At 48.0% G+C, this 13043-nt stretch overlaps 1 protein-coding gene across 1 annotated transcript; it reads right to left on the bottom strand.

Moving 5' to 3' along the window:
• Positions 1–718: 718 nt before the first annotated feature.
• Positions 719–6871, bottom strand: LOC124019436 (semaphorin-5B-like; the record flags this gene model as incomplete). Its single annotated transcript, XM_046334780.1, has 7 exons — positions 719–842; positions 899–930; positions 3900–4125; positions 4519–4666; positions 5031–5174; positions 6181–6362; positions 6754–6871. Coding segments are annotated over 7 exons (974 nt in total), but the record flags the coding sequence as incomplete, so codon positions are not given.
• Positions 6872–13043: the final 6172 nt, after the last annotated feature.

Here is a 13043-nt window from a genome sequence, read left to right as displayed (position 1 = left end):
CTTTAGTTCAAACACGGAACTGACTCCAGCTACTGAAACCAAGGACTCGTCTTAGCAGGGTTCTGCTCCGCTGCCATGCTAGCCATTAGCTAATTAATGATTCCCTCAGCATTACTTTAGAGGACTGGCATTAGCATTAGCATACATGTCTCTCCCCTGGTGCTGTGTGTTAAATTGTGTATTATGCCAACCACAACTGTAGATAATATTTTGTAGTTATGGGAGCAGTGTGTGCATGCGTGTATGTGTGCATGCATGTATACAGTGGGGCAAAAAAGTATTTAGTCAGCCACCAATTCTGCAATTTCTCCCACTTAAAAAAATGAGAGAGGCCTGTAATTTTCATCATAGAGGTAACGAGTGGAGGACAGAGGAGCCTCTCAAAGAAGAAGTTACAGGTCTGTGAGAGCCAGAAATCTTGCTTGTTTGTAGGTGACCAAATACTTATTTCCCACCATAATTTGCAAATAAATTCAATAAAAAATCCTACAATGTGATTTTCTGGATTTTTTTCTAATTTTGTCTGTCATAGTTGAAGTGTACCCATGATGAAAATTACAGGCCTCTCTCATCTTTTTTAGTGGGAGAACTTGCACAATTGGTGGCTGACTAAATACTTTTTTGCCCCACTGTACCTGCCAGACTGAAGACTGTCCCAATAGGCAACAGTGCATAACAGTGTGTTTGTGGATGTGTGCTTGTGTCCTTTCCCCTTTACCTGGGCAGGCCTGAGAGTTGCAGTCTTGGTACTCTACGGGCGAACCCCTGCAGGCTGGGGGGGCAACCTTGCCCTCTGGCGTGGCACAGGTGCGCTTGCGGGTACGGTACCCTTTGGCACAGTCCTGGGAGCAGGCGGACCACGTCTCCCATGACGACCAGCCGGAGCCCGCCACTGTACCACAGGGGTCCTCAGGAGGTCCTCCACCAGAGCTATAGGAAAGGGTTAATACACAGGTTACTGGTCTACTCAATAGACTTGATCACATCTACTTCTACATTACACTGGTCATAGAGTACTACGGTAGCAGTGTATGTTATAATATGTCTATGGAATAGCTCACACATACAGTGGACAGATTACTGAGACCAGGCCAGGGGACCAATTGCTGTCCTGCTGCTGTCCTTCTGACCCCCTGTCCTCCTGTCCTATGGTCCTCCTGGCCTCTTGTCCCCTATTCTCTTGTCCCCCTCTTCTCCTGTTCCCAATACACATCACCTCCTGTTGAATGTGGAACGAGGAAGAGCTAGGTTTTGTTTGTTTGGAAAGTTTGTTGTTTATAAGTGTATTGGAAAGTTATTGGTAGCTACCTAGCTTCTTAGTTTGGACTAAGAAGCAGTTGACGTCAGTTGCTGGGACTGCTGGTCTCTTTCCAGTGATCCTGCCGACCAAGGACTGGTCTGTGGAGCTATTTGGCATTGCAGCTAGCCTAGCTGCTAGCTAGCTGATTATCAAGCTAGTGAGGTTTTCTTGAACGCAGCCCCAACGTGGTTAGCCATTGTGACTAGGACCGTTCAAGGGTTTGTGGCTGTCTAGATCCCTGCTGTTTGTTGTTTTCAATCTTCCCTGTGACCTGCCCTGTCTGGAACTGTGAGGAGTAACAGCGTAACCTACGTTGCTACCATGACAAAGACCAAAGCCGGCGGGAGTACCATTGAGGACAGTGGTGTCTCTCCATCACACGTGAAGGATTTTTAAACTAACAAAAAGAGACCTAAAAGCAGTTGTTACAGCCACAAGAAAATAGCTTCAAATGTTTTGTCCAAATACTTGTGAATTCTACTAATAAAAGAATGGATGACCTGACCAGAAAGGTACAGGACCTGCAGAACAGTTTGCAGTTCTCCCAGGGTCAGCTCCATGAGTTAAAACAGGAGAACAGCAAGACGACAGCAATCTGTAAGTCATTGAGAGAGGACGTCAGTTCTGTGTGTGAATCCATGATAACAATGACAGATAAATCAGTTTTGAGGGACAATCAAGGCAGAACAACATAGTTGTGGACAGAATTGCAGAATCTCCACATGAGACCTTTTTAAAAATATTTTTTACCTTTACTTAACTAGGCAAGTCAGTTAAGAAAAAATTATTATTTTCAATGACAGCCTAGGAACAGTGGGTTAACTGCCTGTTCAGTGGCAGAACGACAGATTTGTACCTTGTCAGCTCATGAATTTGAACTTGCAACCTTCCGGTTACTAGTCCAACACTCTTACCACTAGGCTACCCTGCCGTCCCCTGAGGACAGAGTGAGGGAAATGATCTCTGAGAAATTGAAGATGGACCACAGGAAGATTGAGGTGGAGCGCGCCCACAGGACTGGAAAACCCACCACCAGCCCAGGTGATAGAGCCAGGCCAATAGTGGTCAAGATCCTGAGGTTCTAGGACAAGGTAGCTGTTCTGAAAAGAGCCAAGAACATGAGGGGAATGTATATCTTCCTCAACAAGAACTATCCTGAAGCTGTGTGCCAGAAGAGGAAAGAACTGATCCCAGCCACGAAAGGTGCCAGAGAGCGTGGGGACATTGCTTACATCCGCTATGACAGGCTCATTGTCCACCCTCCCTCCCAGAAGCCTGGAAGGGATGAGAGCCTATGAGTTCGTAGCCTCAACCCCGCAGCACACACACACACACACACACACACACACACACACACACACACACACACACACACACACACACACACACACACACACACACACACACACACACACACACACACACACACACACACACACACACACACACACACACACACACACACACACATTACTTGGCATTACCTTAGATTGTAAACTGTCATGGTCAAAACATATAGATTCAATGGTTTTCAAGATGGTTAGAGGTCTAGCCGAAAATAAAGAGATGCTCTGTTTCTTTGACACCACACTCCAAAAAGCAAGTCCTGCAGGCTCTAGTTTTGTTTTATCTTGATTCTTGTCCAGTCGTGTGGTCCAGTGCTGCAAGGAAAGACCTAGTTAAGCTGCAGCTAGTCTAGAACAGAGTGGCAAGTCTTGCTCTTCATTGTAATCAGAAGGGTGATATAAATACTATGCATGGCAGTCTCTCTTGGCTAAGAGTTGAGGATAGACTGACTGCATCACTTCTTTTTAGAAGAAACATTGTGTTTATAATCCCAAATTGTTTGCAGTCACCTTCCACACAGCTCTGACACACACACTTATCCCACCAGACATGCCACCAGGGTCTTTTCACAGTCCCCAAATCCAGAACAAATTCAAGAAAGCGTACAGTATTATATAGAGCCCTTATTGCATGGAACATCCTTCCATCTCATTTTGCTCAAATAAACAACAAACTAGGTTTAAAAAAAACAGATAAAACTACACCTCACGGTACAACGCCTCTCCCCTATTTGACCTAGCCAGTTTTTGATATCAGTATGCATTGATATGTGCCTTTAAAAAAATGCATGTAGTTCTGTCTTTGAGCTGGCATTAAGTCTGTGTGGTTAAGTTTAGGGCTAAGGTTTGGGGAAGGCTTAAAACCAAACAAAATGACGCACTATTACCTTCAAGTATCATCAGTATTATTCTTATTCTCATTATTACCTTCACTATTACCTTCTCACGGCTTGCTAGAGAATTGTGAATTGCCGTAGTGCATTGGTCTAAGGCATATATTGATGTTCTCGAGACCTTTTCAAACATCTGAAATCGCCATATATTTCTAGTGATCAATCTGTTCACCCAGGGAGAGATACAGTGTGGTGACTGTGTCAGGGCAGTTTTACCCCCACAATGCTTAGAGAATAGCCAGAGAATAATGATTGGTGTTGGACAGGTGCATCCTTTTCATCCATGCTTCACTTGGTGTAAAGCCACACAAATCAGTTAGCTAGCAACACCCAAAGCCGCTACGATTGACAAGCACTCACTGTCAGTCTCGCAGGTGGCCATGCCGTCGTTGGGGCAGAAGCGGGTCTCTACTTTGCGTCGTCCAATCTGCAGCTCGTGAGGGTCTGCCAGCTGGGCGCGGCACATGTAGCGCATCCTCTGCTCTTGGCGTGCTCCGCCCAGCGTCACGTTGACAGGCATCCACGGGGTCCAAGGGGTGTTCCTCTTCACCTCTGGACACGCCTCAAGGTTACACGCCTTGTATTCCTGGAAAGGGGGAGAGGTAGAGGAGGCGGGGGCAAGGGAGAGGGAGAGACAGAGAAAGAGAGGTAATTATTTTAAAATCTTTTTTCTTCTCCATTTTATACTGAGAGTTGTTTGGCTGCTTCACAACACTTTAATTGGACTCATAATGAAAGTAACTAAATCCTCAGTTTAGAGCATGTTTTAGAGTCCACAGTGGGAAGCCCAACTTGACTGAGAGGAGGGAAAGCATTTCAGCTCAAACTGAATTTCAGTCATCTGAAACCAGTCAAGACTGAGCTGAACCGTAACTTCACACATCCCACGGAGAGAAAGGAGTCTTGTATGAAAGGGAAGGTAAGTATGGCATGGATTTGTTGATGCCTGTGTGTCTGTGCAAGTGTGTGTGTCTCATACCAATGCGCAGCCTGGGCAGCTGTTCCCGTTCTCACAGCTTCTGACCCTGGAGTGGACCCCTCCTCCACACTCTGCACTGCACTTAGCCCAGGCACCCCATAGGGACCAGAAGATAGGCTGGGGACACGACACACCCTCGTTACAGAACCTAGAAGAAGTGGAGAGGAGAGAAACTTTATTGTCCATTTTGTGAGAAATTGAAATTTGTATTCTGCCTCACATGAGAGGCACTGGCGTGTGTAAGAGGGCTGACATTTACCGAAGACTGTCATCCCCCAAAAGATACTGAGGACAGATACTGTTACTGAAAAGTGCACATCATGTCTCATAAATGAATCATAAAGGTCATTCCTTCATAAATGCCAACCATAAATGTTGCTCTTTTGAGTCAAACAAACACTGTTGAATTATTTGCCAAAGAAATTACATTTGATAAAAGTATGACAAAATCAAATTTTCTTCACATTGCTCTCTCTCAAATAGACCCAAATAGGCCTTCCATCTCCTCTCACCTCTCGTCCCTGACCGGGCCCACACACACACGTCCCCCATGTCGGGGCGAGGGGTTGTTGCAGGAGCGCTGGCGCATCTCAAACCCTGTTCCACAGGTGGTGCTGCACTGTCCCCATGACGACCATGGTGTCCATCCTCCATTTCTGTAGCAACAGAAATGTGATGTTATTAAAGAAGGTTTAAAGAATCACAAACATGCCAATACACCATTTCAGCTTCCTTCAAGCAATCAACATACTTCTGATCATGGCCATCATTTCTTATTATGAGAGGAAAGAGAACCACTTGCTCAGGAGCTAAGAAATACAGCAGAAATACATTCCTTTGCTCCAGGAGTGCCACACCACTATAGCTGACCCTGTAAAACAACATGTTTCACTGCACCTATCTGGTGTCTGCATGCGACTTCTGGCTAAACACAATTCAATTTCCCCACCCTGGGTTTAATCTGGCATACCTATGAAAGGAGCTCCGCCACTTTGTAATGGTTACACACACACACACACACACACACACACACACACACACACACACACACACACACACACACACACACACACACACACACACACACACACACACACACACACACACACACACACACACACACACACACACACACACACACACACACACACACACACACACACACACACACACACACACACACACACACACACACACACAGCTACCTGCACATGAAGGAGCTGGCACTTTGTATCTGAGAGCTGTTCTCTCACAGTAATGGTGATTGACCAATTTCCTTAGACACAGACGGTACAAGACCTCTGAAGGGAAACTTGGATGTCACCTACATTATTTAATCAAAACCCTGTTTTGCAGACATACCTCTTATCCTGCCAGAATGCTAATTCTGTCACAGCCTGAGTACAATGCTGCATTTCTGAGGATGCATCTGAAATGGGACCCTATTCTCCATAGTGCACTGCTTTTGACCAGAGCAGATGTCCAATATCACACTAGCATTATAAGCATACTGCTTAGAATGCATGCCCTATACATTGCTTCATACTATGTAGTATGCTAGTATGCACAGAGAGACTAAGAAGTGCACTATATAGGGATTTGGGTGCCTTTTGGGACACACAGTGAGTAAGATTGGTGTGGTTGGTTGGTGGTTCTACATACCTGGAGCAATTGGAGACTTCGATGGTGGACCCCTCACAGTTCCTCCCACCACAACGAGCAGAGGGATTGTCACACGCCCTGGAGCGACACAGACAGGAGCTGGTGCCGTCGCCATCGTCATTGCTGCATGGTTGCCACGTCGTCCAGGGTCCAAAGACGCCATTGGTGGTCTGGTTCCTCAGCTAAAAAGTCAGACATGGCAGAGAGAGACTGGAGCGTCAGGGACTGGAACGGACAGGATGCCATCATTAATCATGTGGTACTGCATGACAAGACCCTTGAGGCTCAAAAATTATTTTGCGAGAGCGGCCTGGACAAACTGTAACAATGTCACACCAGGACCAGGGTCCCTGAGGAGAGTTGACATAGCACAAAATTGTTAAAGTGTCAGACTACTGTAGGGCCAGTCCCTAGGAGAGACCAGACAGACAGGAGGTATTCCAGGGTGTCGGCCAGCCCGTGTTGCCATGTGGCAGGCAGTCCCATGGGGTTATGGGGGATTGTGCACCAGTGACAACAGATGCAATGAGGAGAGGTGGGAGAGGGAAACTGTGTGCCCCTGTTGGATCTTACCGGACACACAGTGATGTTCTGACTCCACTGGCTCATGTTGAAGCTGTCCTCTAGAGTGGTGCAGCTTCTCTGTTTTCTGTCCCAGCCACAGTAGGGGTCCCGTGCCTCCAGGCATAGCCTACAGGGGGTAGGAGAAAGGAGGAGGGGAGAGGGACAGGACCAGGGAGGGAGGGAGAGGCACATAGAGAGGGACTATTATAGTATTATAGCTACTATTCTTATTGTTGTTGTTGCTGTTATTTTTATAATTGTTATGTGTATCACTTCACTTTGGCAACATTGACCATGTCATTCTTACCAAGCATATACTGTGATCGAAAAACTGTAAATGATATGGTAATTTAGGTATTTTCAACAGTAAAGTACTCTTTACTGCAGCATAATTTTTGGGAAACTGTTATGGACAGGGCAAATAATTGCTGTTGTCACGCCCTGGTCTTAGTATTTTGTGTTTTCTTTATTATTTTGGTCAGGCCAGGTGTGACATGGGTTATTTATGTGTTGTGTTTTGTCTAGTTTTTTTTTGTAGGTTATGGGATTGTGGTGTAGTACAGTTGTCTAGAAAAGTCTATGGTTGCCTGGAGTGGTTCTCAATCAGAGACAGGTGTTTATCGTTGTCTCTGATTGGGAACCATATTTAGGCAGCCATATTCTTTGAGTGTTTCGTGGGTGATTGTTCATGTCTCTGTGTTTGCACTGCACCAGATTGGGCTGTTTCGGATTTTCATGTTACGTTTATTGTTTTTGTATTGTTCGTCATTATCTTTATTAAAGATGTATCGAGATAACCATGCTGCCCATTTTTTTCTACTGTGTTATTGACTTGTTAATTGTTTATTCCATGTGTAACTCTGTGTTGTCTGTTCACACTGCTATTGTCATGCAGGTGAAAGAGGACCCAAAAGCGACTTAACAGAAACAGAGTTTATTTAAATCCAAACAGGGAATAACAAAAATCCTCTAGTCTGTAGAGGGGAATAACTAGAGAAGCGGCCACAGACTGCAGGTCGCTTCGGGTAGGCGCAGGCCGTAGTTGATAGAGCCACCTGCTCACACGCAGCATCTGATGAAGGCAAAAAACACGACAGGACAGGGCGAAACACAATCACAGCATGGTGAATACAAAACAAGGAACCGACGGGACAGGAACGGATCACAAAGGAATAAATAGGGACTCTAATCAGGGGAAAGGATCGGGAACAGGTGTGGGAAGACTAAATGATGATTAGGGGAATAGGAACAGCTGGGAGCAGGAACGGAACGATAGAGAGAAGAGAGAGCGAGAGAGTGAGAGAGAGGGAGGGGAGAGAGAGGGATAGAAGGAGGGAAAGAACCAAATAAGACCAGCAGAGGGAAACGAATAGCATGGGGAGCACAGGGACAAGACATGATAATAAATGACAAACATGACAGTACCCCCCCACTCACCGAGCGCCTCCTGGCGCACTCGAGGAGGAATCCTGGCGGCAACGGAGGAAATCATCGATGAGTGAACGGTCCAGCACGTCCCGAGACGGAACCCAACTCCTCTCCTCAGGACCGTAACCCTCCCAATCCACTAGGTATTGGTGACCCCGTCCCCGAGAACGCATGTCCATGATCTTATGTACCTTGTAAATAGGTGCGCTCGACAAGGACGGGAGGGGGGAGGGAAGACGAACGGGGGTGCGAAGAAAGGGCTTAACACAGGAGACATGGAAGACAGGATGGACGCGACGAAGATGTCGCGGAAGAAGCAGTCGCACAGCGACAGGATTGACGACCTGGGAGACACGGAACGGACCAATGAACCGCGGAGTCAACTTACGAGAAGCTGTCGTAAGAGGAAGGTTGCGAGTGGAAAGCCACACTCTCTGGCCGCAACAATACCTTGGACTCTTAATCCTGCGTTTATTGGCGGCTCTCACCGTCTGTGCCCTGTAACGGCAAAGTGCAGACCTCACCCTCCTCCAGGTGCGCTCACAACGTTGGACAAACGCTTGAGCGGAGGGAACGCTGGACTCGGCAAGCTGGGATGAGAACAGAGGAGGCTGGTAACCCAGACTACTCTGAAACGGAGATAACCCGGTAGCAGACGAAGGAAGCGAATTGTGAGCGTATTCTGCCCAGGGAGCTGTTCTGCCCAAGACGAGGGTTTCTGAAAGAAAGGCTGCGTAGTATGCGACCAATCGTCTGATTGGCCCTCTCTGCTTGACCGTTAGACTGGGGATGAAACCCGGAAGAGAGACTGACGGACGCACCAATCAAACGACAGAACTCCCTCCAAAACTGTGACGTGAATTGCGGGCCTCTGTCTGAAACGGCGTCTAACGGGGAGGCCATGAATTCTGAATACATTCTCAATAATGATTTGTGCCGTCTCCTTAGCGGAAGGAAGTTTAGCGAGGGGAATGAAATGTGCCGCCTTAGAGAACCTATCGACAACCGTCAGAATCACAGTCTTCCCCGCAGACAAAGGCAGACCGGTAATGAAGTCTAAGGCAATGTGAGACCATGGTCGAGAAGGAATGGGGAGCGGTCTGAGACGACCGGCAGGAGGAGAGTTACCCGACTTAGTCTGCGCGCAGTCCGAACAAGCAGCCACGAAACGGCGCGTGTCACGCTCCTGAGTCGGCCACCAAAAGCGCTGGCGAATAGACGCAAGAGTGCCTCGAACACCGGGATGACCAGCTAACTTGGCAGAGTGAGCCCACTGAAGAACAGCCAGACGAGTGGAAACAGGAACGAAAAGGAGGTTACTAGGACAAGCGCGCGGCGACGCAGTGTGCGTGAGTGCTTGCTTAACCTGTCTTTCAATTCCCCAGACTGTTAACCCGACAACACGCCCATAAGGAAGAACCCCCTCGGGATCAGTAGAAGCCACAGAAGAACTAAACAGACGGGATAAGGCATCAGGCTTGGTGTTCTTGCTACCCGGACGGTAAGAAATCACAAACTCGAAACGAGCGAAAAACAACGCCCAACGAGCTTGACGGGCATTAAGTCGTTTGGCAGAACGGATGTACTCAAGGTTCTTATGGTCTGTCCAAACGACAAAAGGAACGGTCGCCCCCTCCAACCACTGTCGCCATTCGCCTAGGGCTAAGCGGATGGCGAGCAGTTCACGGTTACCCACATCATAGTTGCGCTCAGATGGCGACAGGCGATGAGAAAAATAAGCGCAAGGATGAACCTTATCGTCAGACTGGAAGCGCTGGGATAGAATGGCTCCCACGCCTACCTCTGAAGGCCAACCTCGACAATGAATTGTCTAGTGACGTCAGGAGTAACGAGGATAGGAGCGGACGTAAAACGTTCTTTTAGAAGATCAAAAGCTCCCTGGGCGGAACCGGACCACTTAAAACACGTCTTGACAGAAGTAAGAGCTGTGAGAGGGGCAGCAACTTGACCGAAATTACGAATGAAACGCCGATAGAAATTAGCGAAACCTAAAAGCGCTGCAACTCGACACGTGACCTTGGAACGGGCCAATCACTGACAGCTTGGACCTTAGCGGAATCCATCTGAATGCCTTCAGCGGAAATAACGGAACCGAGAAAAGTAACGGAGGAGACATGAAAAGAGCACTTCTCAGCCTTTACGTAGAGACAATTCTCTAAAAGGCGCTGTAGAACACGTCGAACGTGCTGAACATGAATCTCGAGTGACGGAGAAAAAATCAGGATATCGTCAAGATAGACAAAAACAAAATGTTCAGCATGTCTCTCAGAACATCATTAACTAATGCCTGAAAACAGCTGGCGCATTGGCGAGACCGAACGGCAGAACCCGGTACTCAAAATGCCCTAACGGAGTGTTAAACGCCGTTTTCCACTCGTCCCCCTCTGATGCGCACGAGATGGTAAGCGTTACGAAGGTCCAACTTAGTAAAGCACCTGGCTCCCTGCAGAATCTCGAAGGCTGATGACATAAGGGGAAGCGGATAACGATTCTTAACCGTTATGTCATTCAGCCCTCGATAATCCACGCAGGGGCGCAGAGTACCGTCCTTCTTCTTAACAAAAAGAACCCCGCCCGGCCGGAGAAGAAGAAGGCACTATGGTACCGGCGTCAAGAGACACAGCCAAATAATCCTCGAGAGCCTTACGTTCGGGAGCCGACAGAGAGTATAGTCTACCTCGAGGAGGAGTGGTCCCCGGAAGGAGATCAATACTACAATCATACGACCGGTGAGGAGGAAGGGAGTTGGCTCGGGACCGACTGAAGACCGTGCGCAGATCATGATACTCCTCCGGCACTCCTGTCAAATCGCCAGGTTCCTCCTGAGAAGTAGGGACAGAAGAAACGGGAGGGATGGCAGACATTAAACACTTCACATGACAAGAAACGTTCCAGGATAGGATAGAATTACTAGACCAATTAATAGAAGGATTATGACATACTAGCCAGGGATGACCCAAAACAACAGGTGTAAACGGTGAACGGAAAATCAAAAAGAAATAGTCTCACTGTGGTTACCAGATACTGTGAGGGTTAAAGGTAGTGTCTCAAATCTGATACTGGGAAGATGACTACCATCTAAGGCGAACATGGGCGTAGGCTTATCTAACTCTCTGAAAGGAATGTCATGTTTCCGAACCCATGCTTCGTCCATGAAACAACCCTCAGCCCCAGAGTCTATCAAGGCACTACATGTAGCACCCGAACCGGTCCAGCGTAGGTGGACCGACAAAGTAGTACAGGACTTTGATGGAGAGACTTGAGTAGTTGCGCTCACCTGTAGCCCTCCGCTTACAGATGAGCTCTGGCTTTTACTGGACATGAATTAACAAAATGTCCAGCAACTCCGCAATAGAGGCACAGGCGGTTGGTGATCCTCCGTTCCCTCTCCTTATTCGAGATGCGAGTCCCTCCCAGCTGCATGGGCTCAGTCTCAAAGCCAGAGGAGGGAGATGGTTGCGATGCGGAGCAGGGAAACACCGTTGATGCGAGCTCTCTTCCACGAGCCCGGTGACGAAGATCTACCCGTCGTTCTATGCGGATGGCGAGAGCAATCAAAGAGTCCACATCTGAAGGAACCTCCCGGGAGAGAATCTCATCCTTAACCACTGCGTGGAGTCCCTCCAGAAAACGAGCGAGCAGCGCCGGCTCGTTCCACTCACTAGAGGCAGCAAGAGTGCGAAACTCAATGGAATAATCCGTTATGGACCGTTCACCTTGGCATAAGGAAGCCAGGGCCCTAGAAGCCTCCCCACCAAAAACTGAACGGTCAAAAACCCGAATCATCTCCTCTTTAAAGTTCTGGAATTTGTTAGAGCAATCAGCCCTGCCTCCCAGATAGCTGTGCCCCATTCTCGAGCCCGGCCAGTAAGGAGTGAAATGACGTAGCAACCCGAGCTCTCTCTCTAGAGTATGTGTTGGGTTGGAGAGAGAACACAATCTCACACTGCGTGAGAAAGGAGCGGCATTCAGTGGGCTGCCCGGAGTAGCAAGGTGGGTTATTAACCCTAGGTTCTGGAGGCTCGGCAGGCCAGGAAGTAACAGGTGGCACGAGACGTAGACTCTGGAACTGTCCAGAGAGGTCGGAAACCTGAGCGGCCAGGTTCTCCACGGCATGGCGAGCAGCAGACAATTCCTGCTCGTGTCTGCCGAGCATGGCTCCTTGGATCTCGACGGCAGTGTAACGAGCGTCTGAAGTCGCTGGGTCCATTCCTTGGTCGGTTCCTTCTGTCATGCAGGTGAAAGAGGACCCAAAAGCGACTTAACAGAAACAGAGTTTATTTAAATCCAAACAGGAATAACAAAAAAATCCTCTAGTCTGTAGAGGGGAATAACTAGAGAAGCGGCCACAGACTGCAGGTCGCCCGGGTAGGCGCAGGCCGTAGTTGATAGAGCCACCTGCTCACACGCAGCATCTGATGAAGGCAAAAACACGACAGGACAGGGCGAAACACAATCACAGCATGGTGAATACAAAACAAGGAACCGACGGGACAGGAACGGATCACAAAGGAATAAATAGGGACTCTAATCAGGGGAAAGGATCGGGAACAGGTGTGGGAAGACTAAATGATGATTAGGGAATAGAACAGCTGGGAGCAGGAACGGAACGATAGAGAGAAGAGAGAGCGAGAGAGTGAGAGAGGAGGGGGAGAGAGAGGGATAGAAGGAGGGAAAGAACCAAATAAGACCAGCAGAGGGAAACGAATAGCATGGGGAGCACAGGGACAAGACATGATAATAAATGACAAACATGACAGCTATGCTTTATCTTGGCCAGGTCGCAGTTGCAAATGAGAACTTGTTCTCAACTAGCCTACCTGGTTAAATAAAGGTGAAATAAAAAATAT

Source organism: Oncorhynchus gorbuscha, unplaced genomic scaffold, assembly GCF_021184085.1.
Source record: "Oncorhynchus gorbuscha isolate QuinsamMale2020 ecotype Even-year unplaced genomic scaffold, OgorEven_v1.0 Un_scaffold_9250, whole genome shotgun sequence".
NCBI lineage: Eukaryota > Metazoa > Chordata > Actinopteri > Salmoniformes > Salmonidae > Oncorhynchus > Oncorhynchus gorbuscha.
This window is presented reverse-complemented; position numbering and strand designations above follow the sequence as displayed.